Raw genomic sequence first — 20,284 nt, forward strand, 5'->3', positions numbered from 1 at the left:
GTTGGGACTTGGTCAATTGGCCCTAATGAATGTAGTAAACTGCTTTTGTGTAATCTTATAACGAATTTTTTATAGGAATTTGAGGTTTTCAAGATATTAATTTCTCACCAAGTTTTTGGTCATTAAAGCTAACATTCTTACTTTTTATTCGTCCACAATTGTATGAGTGGATCCTTCTAAAATGCTCCCTTACATATTATGTATTAGTTTTTAATCACCATAGATTTGGTAGATTGAGTATCTCTCCTCAATTTCAATGTGGTAATTTATTGAATTTTATAATAATTGTCTTAAAAATAAGTTCAATGTTAATTTTTGACGGAGTAATGAAGGTGTATTTTTTTTGGTATAAATTACACATATACTCTATTAGAAGCAATCATATTTGAATTAGATAGAATCATTTTTATATCACCATAAGTTTTTAAATAATTTATAATGTGTCAAGATTTGGTCGATTGGCCCTAGTGTATGTAGTAAACCACTTTTTTCGGTGTAATCTTAGGTTTTCAATATACTAGATTCTCATAAAAAAGTTTGTTATGCAAGATGACATTCTTGCTTGATGTGTCCACCATTGTTTGTGTTAATCCTACCCTCTAAGGTAGAATGCTCTCTTACATATTCATTTTTATATTACTGTAGATTTGATGGATGGCTTGTAATAAAATGAAGTAATTAGTGATATTATAAGTTATGGGCCTAAGGTAGTTGTCTTAAGTGTTGTATTATATATGACTTTGACCATAACATAAGAAAAAATTGAATAAAAATATTCTTATTCACTCAACTAATAATGCATATAATTTTTAATTAAATTATGTGTCTATTTCCTTATGCAATAGATATTTTATTTTTAAATATACTTGTGCATAAGAGGTCTTATTTCTTATTTTTGTTTCGTCTTAGGCCCATAAACTGTCAAGATTGAGTCAATGGACCCTATTGATGTAGTAATCCATTTTTGTGTGAACTTATGATGAATCTTATGCAAGAATCTTAGGTTTTCAAGATATTAGTTTCTCACCAACTTTTTCGTAGCTCAAGTTGACATTCTCGCTTCTGATTCATCCACCATTGTTTGTGCAGATCCTTCCCTCCATGGTAGAATGCTCCTTTATAGATTACAAATCAGTTTGAATATCAAATCGCCATAGATTTGGTAGATCGCTTAGTCATGTTCATCTTCAATGTGGTAAGTTATTGACTTTTACAATAATTATCTTAAAAATAAGTTCAGTGGTAATTTTTTATTAGGTAATGAAAGTTGTATTTTTTTGGTATATATTACATATATACTCTACCGAAAGCAATTTTGTTTGGATTATATAAGATCATCGTTATGCCACCATAGGTTTTTAAACCATTTTTTAAAAGATCAAGATTTGGTTGATTGACCTTAGTGTATGTAGTAAACCAAATTTTAGCGTAATCTTATGGCAAATCTTGTGTAGGAATTTTAGGTTTTCAAGATATTAGATTATCACCAAATTTCTTGTTACTCAAGCTGACATTCTTGCCTTTGATTTGTCCACCATTGTTTGTGTTGATCTTTCCATTTAAGGTAGAACGTTCCCTTAGAGATTCATTTTTATATCACCATAGATCTGGTAGATCGCTTAACTTTATTCATCTTCAATATGATAATTTTATTGACTTTTACAATAATTGTCTTAATATTAAGTTTAGTGGGAATTTCTGACTAAGTAATGAAGGTGTATTATATAATATAGATCACATGTACACTTACCAGAAACAATCTTGTTCAAATGGAATAAGATTATTTTTATTATTTTAGCATAGGTTTTTAAATCATTTCTAAAATGTCAATATTGGGTGATGGTTAGTGTATGTTGTAAACTTGGTTTGGCATAATCTTATGACAAACCTTGTGTAACAATCTCAGGTTTTAAAGACATTAGATTCTCATAAACTTTCTTGTTACTTTGACTGACAATCTCGTTTCTGATTAGTTCATTCATCATTGTTCATATTGCCTCTCCTCCAAGTTAGAACACTCTATTACAAATTCATTTTTATATTATTATTATTTTGATAGATCTCTTAACTTTGTTCATCTTTAATGTGATAATTTGAGAGCTCATCAAGGCTAATGCATACCTCAATGTTCAAAAAATATTTATAAAAATACTTACAAATTATTTATCAATAAGGTCTTCAAACGGTCAACAATAATCAACCTAACTAACATTTGTTGGCAATGTAGTAATTTATTGATTTTATAATAATTATCTTAAAAATAAGTTTTTAGTAATAATTTATGACTTAATAATGATGTTTTTTTGTATAAATCACACGTATAATCTAAAGTCATGTTCAAATTAGATGATTATAAGACTAAAGGTTGACATTAAGGTTCTGCTACATTTAGATGAGTAATTTAACGGAATAGCATATGTTCAATCTTTAGTACAAAATTTCTTTGATCCAACTACGTAACACGAGCATATGCATATTAATAATTTATCGAGTGGATTGGGTATACTATATAAAGGGATCAAATTGTTACTTTTAAGACTTCGTTTATTCTTTCCAAAAGATAGTCATCGGCACACCAAAATATACTTGACAATTAAGTGAACGGAGAAACTGTGCTCTGCATTTTACTTCCATTTTCCTCCGCTAGTTACCAGCACCGGTCGCCGAATCCGAAAAGGTTAATAATTTCTTTGCTTGCAACCCCTTCTGGCTTCTTAGCTTCTTCTAATGCCGCTGCTAAGTATTCGTTTTAGTTTAGTGTTCTAGGTTTTTTTTTTTTTTATATTACCTTTGTTTCGGTTTAGCCTTTTATTTAGGTAACAAATTTTGAATGTGTGACCATTCTATCTTCATACCTACCTTAGCTTGAGTTTTTCTTCTGTTTTTTTTTCTTTTATGCTGTCTATGCATTTGACTGACCCTTTTTTCTTTATACACTAACCCTTTTGCTTCTTAATGTATGACAGTGACTTCAATCCTTTCCACTAAGGGTGTGTTTTGACTTCAGAGCAAACCTAAAGTGGAAAAGGGGATTTTTATTTTTTTTTTCTTTTTCATTTTGGCCATTCAGTTCTCTCTGGGGACATTTTTGTTCTCTCTGCAACTATGGAAAAGCTACCTTTAACTGAATATCCATTCCCTAAGCTCTCTTTAGATGAGGTAATAACAATATACAATCATTAGAATAATGTTCTGTGTTCCTCTTTATTTGTGTATTTTCATTGGATTATTCCACATTTTTTGGCTAATAATCCATGCACTATTCCTCTGCTCTACCCCCATTCCTAGATTCTGGAATTGGAAAGAATATACAAAGATGTGGTAGGAAAAGTGTTCAATCGGAAGTTGTGCCAGGAGATTGCTAAACGTTTTAGGTGAATTAAGTCTTATCTTTACCATAATTGGGATTTTGTGTTTTGTTTATAATGATGTTCCATAATTTGATTTGCTTTAATTTTGTAGTTCCTCATCAAATGGTGCTGGTAAAAATTCCTTATCATGGCAACAGGTTGTTTAAATAAATTTCTTCATCCTTTAGGCACATTTGTTATTTATGCTTAGTGTGTTATAATGTTTCCTTAGTTTTACTGGGTTTTAGGTGCAGCTGTGGTTCAGAAATAGTCAGAGAATGTTACTGGGTGAAGATATCTCATCTTCTGACCTGCTGAAAATATCTGCTGATCTTGCAGATTCACCTCTTTTAGGCAATGGAAAAGGTTATCTATCTTTCCCTTAGACTTTATTGTGGCTATGAATTCTGAAAAGTAATAAAAAAAGTCCCTGGCTGGAATTGGGTAGTTTTTCCTCTGTTTGAATTTTTGGTTTTCTAGAACTAAACCATTGGAAAATGTTCTTTAAATTCATCATGATCTTAAAGCCATTTGCTTGGAGCCTACAAGGTCTTATCATGCTGTCATTTCCTTAGGGGACAAAGTGTTCACCTGATTTGGGTTAAAATGTGCATAGCTCTGACAACAGAAGCTTAATTTGTTAGGATAAATGCTTCTATTTCTGATGTGGCATGATGAGTTATTTATTTAGATTACATTTCCACATTTTCTCTGAATATAGCATTCATACTACACTGTGATTTTTCATTTCTTTTTATATTAATTAGTGACGGCATTCAGTTTCAGTTCTCTATTACATTGAACATGATATTGTTATGCCCCATATTGACTAACAGCAATAATATGCATTGTGTGAATAATTACTTTCATCAATATTCTTCCTGTTAACTCATGATTCTTGATTTCGGTTAATGGAAATAAACTTCACAAGCAATAGTTTATCCTTAACCATGTTGTTTTATGTGGCTGCAGAAATTATGAGGCCATGGGTTTTGTAGCATTCATGTGTCATGTCAGGGTTGTCGACTGTTGAGACAGAAAGAAAGAGAAACCTAAAGAAATAATGATAATGATGATGATATTGATCCAAAATTAAAAATTTAAAAATAATGTTAATAGTAATAATTACAGTTCTATAAGGATTTGAATTAGTTTCAGTAAGCAATAGAATACAGTTATAAGCAATGTAGAACATATAATTGATGATTAGCAGTCATGTCCTGAGTTCAACTTGGCACTTATAATTCTATAGTTTAATTAGAATTTCTGTTCTTAATGTCAGGTAAACAAGCTACAGATCTCGATGATATGGGATTTGAAGCACGATCTACAAAAGACAATGCATGGTGAGGAATAATCTAGTTAGGCTGCAGCTGTGCTTAGCCATAAAATGCATCATATGTATTATATGAGAATAATAAGGTGTGGCCTGATTTTTTTTTGTTTCTTTCCAATCAGAAAAAGACTACCCCTAGATCCCATGTTTCTTCTGTAAAAGGGAAAGCCTTTATGATAGATACCATTAGTAGTTAGTTAGGGGTCTGTTAGTGTCTTTGTGAGGAGTTAGTTGGTTAGGTTAGTTGGGCAGCTTGAGATAGTAGAACAAATAAGGCATATTGCCTATAAATATAGAGGGGAGGTTGAGAGAGAAATCATCTTAACATTTGAGAAGGAATTTGACTCTTAGAGAGCGGGAGAGTCCTCATCTATCAATTATCCAGTGAAATCATTCATTTTGTATCTTCTACTGCATTGCCACAGCAATAGGGATTTAGAGTTCAACAATAAAATTATTTTTTATCACTTTATTGTTAATTTGTTACATACTCTGTGCCGAAGAGCTGATTTTTTTTTTCAATTACAGGCATGATGTTTCAATGTTCCTTAACTACAGAGTTCTGAGTACGGGCGAACTTGTAAGATTTTTTTATATTCTAATATGCGCATCTTAGGTTGTGAAGAAACTGAGACATTATCTTTAGAGTTTGTAAAAGAGGAGTGATAGTTGCTTTCGTGCCTGCCTCATTTTACCTAAAATATTTATGCATAAGTTGCTGCTCAATAATTACTTGTTTAAATATATTTACCACTTATATATGTGTGTCATGATTACTTTTCTTGGTTTGTACCTGCAACACAATGGTTGACTATGAAGTTTTTTTAACCTTGCATCTAAAATTGTATGTTATAATACAATACAACTAGAACAACCAAGCGTTTTTCGTGATTAAACTGGTCACCCCCTGAATTCTTTTTTGCTTCATAATTTAAGTGCTTGTATCGCCCCCCCCCCCCCCCCCCCCCCCCCCCCCCCCATCTTTGAAATTGTGTCTCCTGTCCATGTGACTTGCCATAGGTAAACTCAACTAAGGTAAAGCAAGCATTGTGAAAGTTCAAATCCCCATACACATTGATTTGATCCTTCACGCTTATACTATTCATTTATTTTTTTGCTTTTGTTAGAAAATGATTTACAAAACTCATCCCACTAAAGTAAAATGCTTATTGAAAGCTGAAAATTTACTTGTGATTTTAATCAATACATAATGTTTCCAGTAAGATCTATAAAACTAAGTTAGTTTGTTTGGTTGATATGATTAGGGTAGATTTTTTTAAAAAATTGTGGGACTCACCTGTACTATTCCTCATCTATTTCCACTCATCTCTCTCCTCATTTCTTCTCTGTTTCTCTTTAACCAAGCACCTTTAATTTCTACTTTATTTCTCACCAATTTCCACTCATCCATTTTATTTTCATCTACCCTACTTCTCTCCTCTCTACCAAACGTGGCATAAATCTTGTATATAATTGCATTGCATGTTGTTGTTAGGGATAATTTCCTTTGCTGCATTGAGAAAGACTAGAAAAGTCAGAAAACTCACTATGCAAATTATATTTTTAATTTTATATACCTGTGAAAATTGTATGTTAGCCTGACATCTTGAAATATAGCTGTACTGGCTTATTGGATGCATTTTTTGGATATTGTGGACAACCAATTAATGGATCTTGACACATTCAATTTTAGGAAGTCCGCGTACGATATGCTGGATTTGGGAAAGAGCAGGATGAGTGGATGAATGTGAAATTGGGGGTACGGGAGAGATCTATTCCATTAGAACCTTCAGAGTGTCACAAGGTGAAGGATGGAGATCTTGTACTATGTTTCCTGGTAAGGGAACTCTGGTACCTTTTATTCTGCTTCAATTTATCTTCCCAATGTGTTTGTCCAGTAGTCACACGGTTAAAATATTAGCATAACCTCATTAAACTTGTGAAGGCAGTGATTTTTGGTTCATTGATTTGACAATGATTGAATCAGTGATAATTAAATATATTTATTTTTAGAGTACAACTTTGGTCATCCTATTTTGCCAAATCCACAATTTTGGTTCTCCTATTCAAAATAGAGACATTTGGTCTCTTATTCTAGAAAATCCGCAATTTTGGTCCAATCCTCAACTTTGCCTCCATTTATTAATTAAATCATTTCTCACTGGTACTTTTAAATGAATATGTTAGATCCATGGTTCAATTGAAAAAAATAAAAGAAATAAAACGTAAGCAAAATTGTTATTTTCTAAAATAGGAAGACTAAAATTGTATTTAAGTCTTATATTTTATATTGTATGATATATTAAGTAATAAACTAGAGTAAAATCACTAGAAATTAATAGATCATAGATGTCTTGTAAGATAAAAAAAAATAAAGTTGGATAATAACAATTTATGGGTACACCTCATTTGCGAAAGTTTGTAACTTAATATTTCATCTTGTTTCATTGTTTGACTATAAAAGGTTTTTTGGTTGAATAAAAAATAAAAAGCAAGCAGTTTCCACCCCTTTTTTTGGGTCTATTCTCTGCCGATTTTAAGATCTACTGCCGTTTTTCCAAATGAACTGAATGCCTGACCAGATTAATCAGTTTTTTTCACTTGAAATCCATTCTGGTAGTTCTTAATCTATGCATATGGTCAAAATAGGCATTGATTTATTTGGCTTTTGACTAATTTCCTTATTAATTGGAACTCATTAGGGCTTTATTGATTTTTCACAGGAAAAAGAAGATTATGCCCTCTATTGTGATGCTCGAATTGTAAAAATCCAGAGGAAGATACACGATCCAACAGACTGTACGTGCACCTTCATTGTTCAATTCGTCCATGACAACACTGAGGTGATCTTTGATTTCTTTTCTTCCTTATCCCTGAAACGATGACCATGTCATGAGCATTTATGCTATCAATTTTTGCTCCTTTTTTTTGGTCTTTTGTTAGGTAAATTCTTCGATATTAACACTGCTTGATGTTGTTTCATATGCCTATGCCAGGAAGGAGTTTCTTTTAGCAGGATATGCTGTAGGCCTACACAAGAGGAATCTGCTTGCTTCCCAGATCTTGCCCTTGATCCCACCCAAAGTCCCTCCCTAAATTTCCCCCTAAATACCATAGAGTCCTTGTGGGGATAAAAAGAGCCAAGTTTTTTGGTATTCCCCTTTCATACTTTTGGTTAACGTTTTGTGTTTGTTACAATGTAAGATAGTAAGGTTTTGATCTAAAAACGAGCCAGGGAACTTTGAATGGTTTCTTTATTTTGGTTTATTTTATTTATAGAGAAATATTAACATTTCATAAAATGGTTTTTACATCATTTTTATGTTTCCCTTGTCTACACATCATTTATTATGTCATAATAATAAATAAAATAGACACAAAAATTAATATTGTATAGATAATTATACATGTATAACATCTCTATATAGATAGATAAATAAATAGGTACAATATGGAGGATGTTGGATACATAGTACTTGTACCAATACCTGTTCCTAATAAATTTTGCAGCTAAATAACCCGGTCACAACTTACACTCATCGAGTGGATACTTACCCTACCCATCGTGAGTATTTTTTACGAGTACTCACAGGTACTCTCAGGTTTGAGTAGAATTCTTTCATCCCTAAGTTGAAGTAGTTAGTTTATATAATTTGTACTCGTAGGTTACACAGATATTTTATACAATATCTATAATTATTTTTAACAAAATACTTCAAATAAAACTTATTCCTAAAATAAGTAAATCACTTCATTTTATAAATGTAACATCAAATGAAATGACATTTGTTCTATAATGAATTTATAAAATAAATAAATCGAAGTTATTGAGTACTTTTTCTTATGAAAAAGAAAGGTCAAAGCCCATTCTTATGCTGTGTTTAGTTTATAAGTAAGAACTAGAGTAAATAGAAATGAGAGATAATTTGAAAAAAGGAGAAATAAAATAGATATCATATATAATCCGTTAATGATACTGTGTTTGGTAGGAAAAAAATAGGGTGGGTGAGAAGGAAAATTGTGTGGAATCCACACCTCCTACACTATAATTAAAAATCTCTCCTATTTTCATCTTCAGTATTTCCATCTCCTCTGCATGCCTTATTATCATGTATAATCCGTTCTCTCATGTTAGTCGTCTACCAAATTTTGAATGAAATTACGTTGTACCTACGTGATTATTGGACAGTGGACACTGATCCTTAAGTAACGAGGCGATTAAAAAATTAAAAAGGAGCCCCGTGCGTCTGTATAACTTAAACTAATCATTAACATAAAACAAATTGCACACGAATGGCACTTCGGTTATTTTAGTTTGTTTCAGTATAGACATTCATTCTGCTACATACAAAATATTAAAACTTTTGTCATCAAAATTTCTTGGGGCCTGGACTTGAAATATTTCGGCGGATCGTGCTTCTCAGCAGCCACGTTTACGGGGTCAAGAAACTGTGCGTCCGTAGCAAATGGAAGCAATGTAGAGGTTCTTTGCCCACTTCTCCTGTAAAACAAAGTATGATATATATTATCAGAGATCTTATTTAACTGTAAATGTAATAACCAAGAAGCATAAACAACAACAAGTAGTGTAGTATTGCCCACCTTGACATGTGTGCTAGGAAAAGCAGAAGTCCTAAGCGTTTCCTGAGTTTCATCCAAAGGCTTCCTTCTTGGCACACTCAGGACAAAAGCAGCTTGGTCCCAAGTTGCAGCAGTAGCTGTGATTCGATATCCGCAGTCCCAACGCTTGTGAATCCCCTCACTAGGATATAGAAAATCTAGTTCAACCACCTGAAATTCATAAACATGAATGGAGACTCAATATTCATTCTATGAAGTTGCATTATGAACTAAACAATTGACGGATGAAAGTTCAGTCCAATAAATAATAATCACCTGATCCGAAAATCCCGCACCACGAGACATGACAACTCCCCATCTTGACCCTGAGGTGGCCATTGCAGTCACGTAAAAGCCCTCCCTCCACTTTTTGTTAATCCACTTAAAAGGAAATGAATCACTAACTTTGTATGATTGCTGCAAATACTGTGTGCCTGGAGTCCAAGATCATAGTCAGCGGAAAACAAAATTGAAAATTGCCAAACTGACATAGGCGATATATACTTTAAGAGGAACTAACCCTTAGACATTACTACTAGCGAGCTACCGTTTACAGCTCCAGCAATTGCGCTGATATAGTAATTTTTTTCCCAGTGCTCCATGATCCATTCCTTCAGGTAAACCAAAACCAAAAATCCCCAGTTAATACGCATGCCTTGAGATTATATATTAACAGATCCAAGACTACAATCATGTAAGCAGAAATACGAGAATGCTAGCTATATAATCTCTTTTTTTGGGTTAAGTGCTATATACAGTCAGACACTTTCAAATAAATTCTTCATTATTAGGTGAATTATATGTTGGTTGGAAAGTGTGTTGCAAGCGTGTCTTCTAAACAATCCACAAATAGAAAATTAAAAGCAATGGATTGAAATTTACCTTATGGAGAAAGAAGGGTGAGAGTTCATAAACTTGAGCAGTGAAACCTGTCCCTGCATCCATGATTAACGCCCATAGGTTCTGACAAGAAGCAACACTGCTAATATATAAGCCATCCTCATTTCCTTTCTCAATGTGCTGGGATAGCCTTGTATCTGATACATTGTAGTGATATCTACAACAGAAAACACAATCACTCCTAATGCACAACAACTCCCTTAAATTGATAACTTCAAATGAAAAATTCTTAAATCCAAAATAAGTCAAACATACAATACAACAAATACACACAAAAAAGGTTGTAAAACAGATTCCACAAGATGGTATGGTAAGAAGAATCATCCTCTCCACCCTCAAGAATGGGGAAATGAGCAATTACCATCCCTATGGATCAATTTCAAATGCCTGAAATAGAATCATATTAAATACAGAACAAACTTCATGTCACACGGGAGTATACCTTTGTTTCATTGGTCTACGAGCATTGTAAACACTTATCCACTGGGATGCTGGCAAACCAATACGAATCTTCTTTTTGGGCTGTTCATCATCCTCTTCTTCCATCACCAACCGACCTCTCTTGTGACCAATGAGCTTCAGACAAAACAAAATTAGCGATGTCAAGAATCTTTAATACAATCTTTGAACGTATACCAAAAAACACAAGTATAAAGGTATAGCAAAACTGATACCTTTTGTGCCCCTTCTGTATTAATTGGTCTAATATCTGGGTTAGGACCCACAACCCCATCAAATAGAGAAATGTATTTTGCATAATTAGGCTCTTCATCAAACTTTAAGTTTACAACATGTTCAACAAACTGCTTAAAAGGGAGGGGACTAAAGCAGCATAGGGTCTCAGGAGATGTTCCCATTTTCTTCTTGCAAACCAGAAATCCTTTGTTTTCTCCCTAAAAAAATAATGTTAGAGACCAACCTTCTGAACGTAAGAATAAAAGAGTTATTTTAATGTCCAACCTGGAACCCCTGCCATGGAAGGCGACCTCGAAGAAGAAAAATCAGTGTATATGCAAGAGATTCCAAGTCATCCCTCCTGCTTGCAGTTCTCCCTAAATGTGCATGCACACTAGCATAGCGGACTGTGCCCCTGAAAATATTTTCCATACAGGTTAATATCAATACAAAAAACTGCATAAATAGTTGTATCAACATTTTCTACATAATCCGATTTCAATTATAAATACCTGAAAACATCAGGCCTTTGGTCATATTCCACATGCGAGCCTGTTGTACTATCCCTCCACTTAGTAGCTGTAAGCCCAAAATAGCAAAGGAAGTGAGTAAATTGAGTACTGCCAAAATACGAAATATAATTAATAAAAAATCAGTTGACAACTAAATCATACCTAATCCCAGATCTACAAGGAACAATTTTTTCTCATCAGGTGTCCCAGGAGCACCAAGCAGAAAATTTTCAGGCTTCACATCCCCATGCACATACCTGCCATATAATGTAGCCATACATTTTGAGGAACATAATTTCAAGCATGATGACACATCATATATACATTACTAATGCAGTGAAAGTAAAGGTATATATGAAAAATCATATATAGCTTCACAAGAAGTGTCTGGCAAATATGAAATGTTCAATGTCTAAAGGAAATAAATGCAAAAATTTATCAAGAGTTTATGTAATTCATGTATGAAATTAGTGGGTGGTATGAAAATTACCCTCGAGAGTGCATTTTTTCCAATATAGATATTGCTTCAATGGCAATACAAGCAACCATTTCGGTGGTCATGCTGGAATTCAGAAAAACAGATTAGCACAGCAACTGAAAGTCAAAATCAACTACAAAGTATACAATTGTATTCATATCTGACATAATTTCAAGGACTTACTGATGATTGCTATTATTCCAAACGTCCCAGAGGCTAGGTCCCAGCATATCCATAACCTGCACAAAGGAAATATGGAATCATCATTCAAAATAATAGTCATAATAATGAACAAACACTCAAGAATAAGACTCAACAACATACCATGACATAATAGTCACCCTGCCTGCCCTTGTAGTGTACTTGAGGTACACCGTGACTGCCACCGAGAGTGCTGTATAAATAAGAGGGAGACAAGAAAAAGATGAATGGGATAGCCTAAAAATAGAGGAAATAATGGGAAACTATAAAAAGGAGACAGAATAGCACTCACTTGTACACTTGCCACTCATAGGGTGGTCCATAGGTACATCCTTTACTAGTTCTATGCTCGAGTTTTAATGCAACCTGATCAAAACGTGAATTTCTGAAATTAAAAGCTTAAGAATTTAAACATAAGAAATATGACTTCTCATTCAATACTGAAAGGATACACATACCTCTACAGCTCCAGGTCCAGTTCTTTCATTCAAATTTCCACCAGTACGTCGCCCGACGTATACTTGACCAAATCCACCCTTGCCAAGTTTTTTTTCTACTTTATAGGAAGGAGAATTACCTACTTGAATCTGTCAGCATAAGAGAACCAAATTAGGATACAAGTATCACCAAAACAAGTTATCATGCCTAATATGCTTCATAATTTACAGGGTTCAATTAGAGCAACTGAACATTTATAGCAAGGAATTACATTTATTGATATCCACGATTAAAGAGAAATATGAGAAAACTAATAGGACAAACTGTAGAGACTGTGAAGTGATAAACAACTGTGTTTTCAATATGCCTGCTCTTTTTAATTTGTAAAGAGTGACTTTTCAATCTGCTGGTGTTACACAGCAAGCCAAACATGTTTTTTGGTTTGCATCCATAATCTCAATCCAACCTTTACTCTAAAATGGAAAGGCGTGCCACTGGACTGAAAGATCATATTGTACTATTCCTCGTGCAAAAATCATATCTGTAAGGACATGAAATGTTGACTAATTTTAAGTAGTGCCAGCTAAATTTTAGAGTGATAAGTATTAGGTTGGGGCATCATCACAAATATGTAGCATAGACAAACATCATCACAATTATCAACGCACTAAATACTCACTATTCACTTTATACTTGAAATAGGATTGTTTCATAAGTATGGGCATTGCATTAGCAGTGATTTATTTCATAGAAAGACTGGGTGGACATGAGTGCATGTAAAAACAAAACAGACAAGGAACTTTGCCACTATCAGGGTGTTTGTTTCTGTGTCGGGCTTGAATGTTACATGCGTTCTACAGAAGCGATAATATACATTCTGTGTATTTGAAGAAAATTGGCATGATTATGTGTCTATTGGACATGTGTCGAAACACACACTATGTATTAAAAGAAAATCAAAAGCAAATGTTCAAAACAACAACACACCTAAAAAACCTGTTTTTTTTCTTCCAGAAACCAATAAAAGAATAACATGATATTTCTCATTCCCTGACCAAATTACAGACTAGAAAAAAGCAAGGGAAAATAGAAGACTGCTACACTTCACAGAAACCAGCATTGTCAACCATGATTTCCACTTCTACATGTACACTTTTACAAAGCCGAATTACAAAATGTCAAGTCAATTTTCAACAACCGACTCATGAAGTAATGATCATATGCTATCTGTAACCAAGGAGTACAGTTCTAAGGCAGATTTCAGAGCCTGTGCTCCACAAGCAAGGCACACTCAATCACACTCACAATCAAGACTTAACAATTACAAGAGGGAGGCAAACCCGACCACTAATAAACCCTAAACAACGTTTCAATGATCTAACTCCAAAAACTGTCAGTGTCAACCAAACTAAAAATACACATTTCTCAAAGACAATGATTTCCAGATTTTCAAAAAATGTCCGTTACAAACCGAAAGACTATACATTGACCATACCTTCTGAGGAACCTGAGGGGTATTGGCGTCATCTTCACCAGCTGCATTGGCCTTACCATTGCTCCGTCCCCCACTGTCACACCCACCCATCTTTTTCTCCGCAACCTCTTCCCTCTCCGCTCCACCACCCCTAACAACACCTTCCTCCTCCGCGACTCGATTATCTTCTTCCCTCGCCGCAACAGCTACGTTCTCATTTACCACTGCCACCTGCTCCACCTGTTGCTGCTGGTTATTGGTATTGTTGTTGTTGTTGTTACTCTCCGGCACTGCCGCTGCTGCAGCCGCCGCCGCACGCCGCCGACGCGTCCTCGTCGCAATAGCCTCCCCTTCCACCACAGGACTCTGCTGCTGTTTCTGTTGTTGCTGTTTGGGTGCTGCCCGGCCCTTGCGCGCTCCGCTACGCAGTACCGGCATCGTTCATCCTTCGAATCTCATCCCCCTTCGCAAATTTCCGACGAAAGAGAAAGGATATTTGAAAATTCTAGAAACGTTTCGATCAGAGCAGAACGACGACGCCCAAAATTGGCCAAAAAAACCTCGAAGAAGTTCTCGGAAGGAACCGCGCTGGTTTCCGCCGAACAACGAAAACAGAAGAAGGAGAAGGAGCAAGAATGTGACCAAGTGAAAAAGCTTCTACAAACGATCTACACTGTCTAGATTACTAGAATCTGTGTAAAACGAGAGATCGTCGCGGCCGAATTAGGGTTCTAAAAAAAAAACCAAAACGATCACACAGAGAACGAAGAAGCCATGGACAAGGATGAAAGAGAGAGAAAGAAAAATAAAGAGATGAAGAAAACTCGAGTACTTGCTCAGACACAGTACACGAGGTTTTTCTATTTATAATACTGTGAAATTGATATGTAATGATAATTTATTTGATTATTTTCTTTTCTTTTTTGGAAATAAATTGGCTTGGGTTTTCCCAGCCGTCTGATTGGGGAGATTTGACGGTTTGATTTTACTGTAAGAATAATATATTTTTTTATTGAAATTAAAATGTGATTATAGGGTAATTAATTATTTTGAGACGCGGGAAATTACTGAAAAGTGCTCAGACTTTGCAATTGACCTGCGAAGCAAGTTTTGCCTTCCGTGCTGGTGTAGTTGTGGAGGAGCGCTGCAATGCACCGTCGCCCACCATTCTTGTGGTGGGGATGCTGACATCTCTACCATTCATTCTTTGATTGTAGTACGGTCTTGTGGGACCCAAGTCAACTCAACAAGAATCGGATGACTTTGAAGTTTGACCTCGTCATTGGAATTTTCCTTTTTTTTAATAATTAGTAATTAATTAATAATATAATCTAGAAAGGTTGGGAGTTATATTCATAATTTGTTAACATCTTTTGGACTAGTTTGAATTATTTTTGAAATAATAAAGAAAAATAACTTTAAAAAAATTGTATTCGAAAAACATATTACTAACAACGACAGCAAAGTAAAACAAATTATCTGGTATTGGCTAGCTAAAAATGATGGGCTGACCAGCTTATTATGAGCAAGTGAGTCGGTGAATTAGCGGAATGATTTGTCATTTAAAAAAAAAATCAAATAATCCAAATTTAATTAAAGAATCTAAAATATTAATAAATTTGCCTAAATAATAATATAAAATTTCTTATTTTTGAATCTAATAATAATGCTTTGTATATTTTGAATATATAAAAAAATGTGTAATTTGAATAACAATAAAAAATGAAATCACATTAGAATGTGTATTTTTTTATCATCACCTTAATGCATATTATCCATTAATTTTATTGATGATTGTGGACGAATTAACTAATCACCTTTAATGGGAGCTTCACTTTCAATCATATTTTTTACAAGACTCAATTTCAAAATCTTGTTTAAGTAAATTAGTCTAAGATTACTTGAGTCAATCTAAAACATTAATAACTTTTCCTAAATTATAATATGAATTTTCTTCAAAATATTGACTTAATAAAATAAATTAATAATTAATAATAACATATGTGTACTTTAAATAACAATAAAAAAATTTAGATAACAAAAAAAATTAACTTAAAAATTTACATACTCAAAAAACATATTACAAATATGTACAACAAAATAAATTAAATCATCTAAAAATAGGATGGGAAAAGTTAATCCACCTACCATTAGTGAATTAACTCTCAAGTAAGTGAACTAACCGTCATTATTTTTATTTTAAAGAACTAACTTCTTACTTCACATTAAATCAAATTTAATTAAAAGACCTAAAATATTAATAATTTTGTGTAAGTTAGACTATAAATGTTCTTATTCGAAGAATTTAATTCAAGAAATAAATTAATAATAATAATTATAATAACTTAAATAAATAAATTGATGTCAACTATTGACTCATTATGTTTATCCATGACAATAAACATTTTCCTTCTCAAAAAGTGAGCTCTTAGGCCATATTACATTGACTAAGTAAATTAATAACATATTAAAGTAATAATAGTCATCTGCTAGCAATTTGTTCATGCAGGTTAATGGGTTGAACCGCCTAATGTCCATTAGCCATTTTTTTTAGTTGATAGGTCGGCCAATCAAGTTTAATCTGTTTTATCATCCTTTAAGTGCAAAGAATAGGAATGATAAATAGCAATACATTTTATGATTAGGCATCAAAATTCATAATATAGGTAGATTAATTATTCAATTTTTTTTTTAAATTAATTATTTAATGGATGAGGATACAAGTATGTGTGATTACTCACAGTATATAGATATTGCGATAAATTTAATATTAAAATTATTAATACTTTTTAATATTAATTATATTAATACAATTTATTCATTAAATAAAATAGGGAAATGAAGGGATTAAATGATGGTGAATAAGGTTCAATTTAATTCTTTTTATTTTAAAAAGTTTTGATTAAGCCATTTATTTTTTTAAAATGAATTTAATTTGATCCCATTTAAAACCAAAATTAGTCCCATTTTTTTGAAAATGTTCAAAGCTTTTGAAAGAAGAATAAAATCAAATTAAATTCATTTTAAAAAATAATAAAGGACCTAATTCAACATTTTAGAAATAAGATAAGAAGAATAGTTTTGACCTAAAAATAAAATAGAAATTAAAACAGTAATTAAATCGTTATTTAATCAAAATCATTTATGTAAATAAGTAAATGTCAATAATTTGACACCTTGTGTGCCCAGGTCACCCAACTCTCATGCGTTTTTTAAATATTAAAAGTTAAAAATAACTTGATGCTAAAAATTAACTCATTTGTTGCACATCTGAAACTTACTTATGATCATGCTCTGCCTTAATCGCGTCCAATCAAATGTGTTCAAGGTAACCTTTGTGATACTCTCTCTCTTCAATTCCAATTATCATATGTCTGTGTTCAAATTCAAGGTTGACGAGATCTAGCTCCTCCTCACTCATCACAATTTGTTCTTTATTCCTCTGTTTTTGTTTTCAATTTTAATTTTGGAGAATACAATTTTGTGATTTTGGTGATCGAAATAACCAAAGTCAATTATGTTTTTTGGTTAGTTGTTATGTTTTGTTTTTTGACAGGGGGTTAGGGGATTTCTGTGTTTGTTTGGATAGTGACTGTTTTTTGCTTTATTGTTGATGTTTGGGTTCTTGGATTAGGGTTTATGTCTTTTGTGGTTGGTATTAAGGGTTTCCGTTCTTTTATTATTTATTTTTGTGATTTTTTTAGAAAAAGGTACAAAAGTATTTACTTCATCTTTTCCTTGAAACCTTAACCTCCTATCTTTTTAATTGCAGAGGAACGTGAACAAAAGTCATTATGCTGCTTTGATAGGAAAATGTATTGCTCTATGCAGTTTTATTTTTATATATTTTTATTCTTTATTGTTATTGTATTTTCTAATTATCTTGTGATGTTTGCGATTTAATTTATTAAATTTTCTTATCATACTAATCACTTTGGTAATGATATTTTATTGTGTGAAACATTTTTTGACCTTTCTCTATTACCAAGGTAATATTAGTGTGACAAATCCATGTTAGAAGATCCATGTTTTGAATTGTGGTAAGGTGTGGTTTGTGTCTTCTTTAACATAAATGCAATGTATGTCCATCCTTCCTTTCTTAAACTATTATAGGATACATTTGTCTTGTTTTTTTCATATGCTAGATAATTTGGTTTCAAATGCCAAAGGATAGTGTTACATTTAGTGTAAACATATGGGATAAGGCTGAGTGGGATTCATGTAGTTTTACTTGGTTTCTTTTTGTAGGATCGGGTTGGTCCCCTTTTGGAATAAGAGGTTTAGCATAGTATGACAAGTATATCAATCAATGTAGTATTTTTACAATTTGAGTACAAAGTTAAATTCACAATGACTTATTTGTATTAGGCTACTCGGTAAATTCAATGACTAGGCAAAGGATATTTGATTTTAAGATAAAGATGCAAAAATTAAAGATTAAGCTATAAAATAAACAATTACAAACCTCACATAATTCTAAGAGACAAAAACACAAAGAGCTAGTATGTAACTAAGGTTTAAGTGTAGAATTAATGAAATGTTGGGGGTTGGCTACACTAAGTTAATAACTCTGGTAATTATAAAGGTTTTCTTTATTCAATTTTAACTCTAGTTCTACCTTAACATGCTATAATGTTTTAATCATGATTTCTCATATGAAAGAGTTTAAGTTGTTTAACCTAATTCATAATCCTTTAACATGTTAAGTTAAACCACTTGGATTCAAAAACCCAGGTTCAATAAGACGAATAAGTGTTATTTCATTCATAGATATAACACCCATTATAAGCTACTTTCGATTCTTAGTTAAAAAATATTTTCCAACAACATTTTAAACTATAAAATAGTCATACATGGGTGATTAGTCCATAAATCAAACAATAACAATAAAATAAGCAATAACACAAAAATCAACATTGAATAAATATAAAGATCAATTATTTGAGAATATGCTTAGTATACCAATTCCCCAGCAATGGATGAACTAGCTTTTCTTTGTCACAAGAGACATCAAAATACAAAACACAATGCAAGAGGAAAAATGAAGAAAAATAGAAAAATGAAATAGGTGACACATGTAGTCACACACAATTCTAGATTGATATCCTTTTTTTCCAATGATAAAAGTGCCTGGAGAATATGTGTTTTTTCTTTTATGCATAAAGACACTCTCTCTTGACAAGGAAAAAATGCTAAGTAAATTATAATTAAATTCATTTTTTCCTTTTTGCAAGGAGGTTTACTCTCTTAGCAGGACAAGCTTATGTGGCTTCTTCGAATACAATCTTGCTTAGCCAATAAGTGTCAGGTGCTCTCATTTGAATCATCTTCCTCGTTGAGCCTCTGGGTCTATTGACTAAGTGAGTAGTCTTTCAATTTGAAACTTTTTTTCCTCTTTCAGGTGCACTAAGACTCTACAAAAACACATAAACTAATAAAATTCCCTAGATCACAAAAGGTACGATAGTTTTCACAAGAAAATGTTTTTTGGTGTAGTGAACAAACCCATTTTGCTTCCTCTATCTACTTTTTCCTCTCTATTTGTTCAATGACCAAGGTCACAACCATGAAGAAAACTCTTTTCAAAACAACAATAAGAACAAGAAGAAGATCAGAAAACACATTTGGTTATGCAAGGAAATGAATTGAATTTGAATCTTGGAATTTGGAGGAGGTAGCTGGTAGTGTCAAATGCAACGAACAACAGGGGGGGTCGGGGGGGGGGGTGGGGGGGGTGGGGGGAGGGGAGAAAAATAATGAGGAGAGTGGGGGTAAAATTTGGTGTTTTTGTCTTTTAGTGTTTGATAATCCGGAAAAAAGTTGTCTCATAATTTTGGAACTACTAAATGTCACATTATCCATCCATATTTAAACCATATTATGTCTTTCTTGTACAATATGAATATTTGTTTAGAATAGAAGGAAGAAATAAAAAAAATAAAAGAAGTAAAGTAAAAAATATTTGTTTAAAATATAATAATTTATGATTAGATAAATATCTAATTACATTATCAATGTATAGTGTATTTACTCTAAATTTAATAAATTTTGCTAAGTAATTACAATAAGTTTGTTGGATAAATAATTAAATAGAACAAATAATATGATCAATTTTAGAAATATATTCATAAAGTGGAAGGGGGTTGTCAGTTAACTTAGCTACTCCACTCCTCGCATTTATAATATAAACACATGATGACAATTTTCTATAGCAGAGAGTGAGCTAGAAAAAAAGTATGAAACAAAATAAATAATGTAATAAAAATGAGCTTAATTTTTATATACTAATTAAGGGATCTA

General features: G+C 32.6%; 2 protein-coding genes across 3 annotated transcripts; one reads left to right on the forward strand and one right to left on the reverse strand.

Annotated features, from left to right (window-relative positions):
* Positions 1-2,431: 2,431 nt before the first annotated feature.
* On the forward strand, positions 2,432-8,002 carry LOC114422595 (protein SAWADEE HOMEODOMAIN HOMOLOG 1-like). 2 transcript variants are annotated; one of them, XM_028389040.1, is made up of 10 exons: positions 2,432-2,677; positions 2,967-3,159; positions 3,289-3,374; positions 3,463-3,508; positions 3,605-3,716; positions 4,633-4,696; positions 5,215-5,266; positions 6,380-6,523; positions 7,410-7,529; positions 7,683-7,988. In XM_028389040.1, exons 2-10 carry the CDS (start codon positions 3,106-3,108, stop codon positions 7,818-7,820), a joined length of 816 nt encoding a protein of 271 aa, XP_028244841.1. In that variant the 5' UTR covers positions 2,432-2,677; positions 2,967-3,105; the 3' UTR covers positions 7,821-7,988. The 2 variants fall into 2 exon arrangements, with proteins under 2 accessions (XP_028244841.1, XP_028244840.1); XM_028389039.1 differs by having other exon boundaries at positions 2,435-2,677; positions 3,599-3,716; positions 7,683-8,002.
* Positions 8,003-8,888: 886 nt separating this feature from the next.
* LOC114422378 (casein kinase 1-like protein HD16) lies at positions 8,889-14,817 on the reverse strand. Its single transcript, XM_028388694.1, has 16 exons — positions 14,006-14,817; positions 12,531-12,659; positions 12,365-12,438; positions 12,196-12,265; positions 12,055-12,110; positions 11,884-11,955; positions 11,556-11,650; positions 11,394-11,460; positions 11,167-11,296; positions 10,881-11,099; positions 10,649-10,782; positions 10,189-10,363; positions 9,827-9,917; positions 9,583-9,740; positions 9,289-9,477; positions 8,889-9,187 (listed from the first exon to the last, which is right to left on the reverse strand). Exons 1-16 carry the CDS (start codon positions 14,420-14,422, stop codon positions 9,128-9,130), a joined length of 2,136 nt encoding a protein of 711 aa, XP_028244495.1. The 5' UTR covers positions 14,423-14,817; the 3' UTR covers positions 8,889-9,127.
* Positions 14,818-20,284: the final 5,467 nt, after the last annotated feature.

This window comes from Glycine soja, chromosome 8 (genome assembly GCF_004193775.1).
Source record: "Glycine soja cultivar W05 chromosome 8, ASM419377v2, whole genome shotgun sequence".
Classification (NCBI taxonomy): Eukaryota; Viridiplantae; Streptophyta; class Magnoliopsida; order Fabales; family Fabaceae; genus Glycine; species Glycine soja.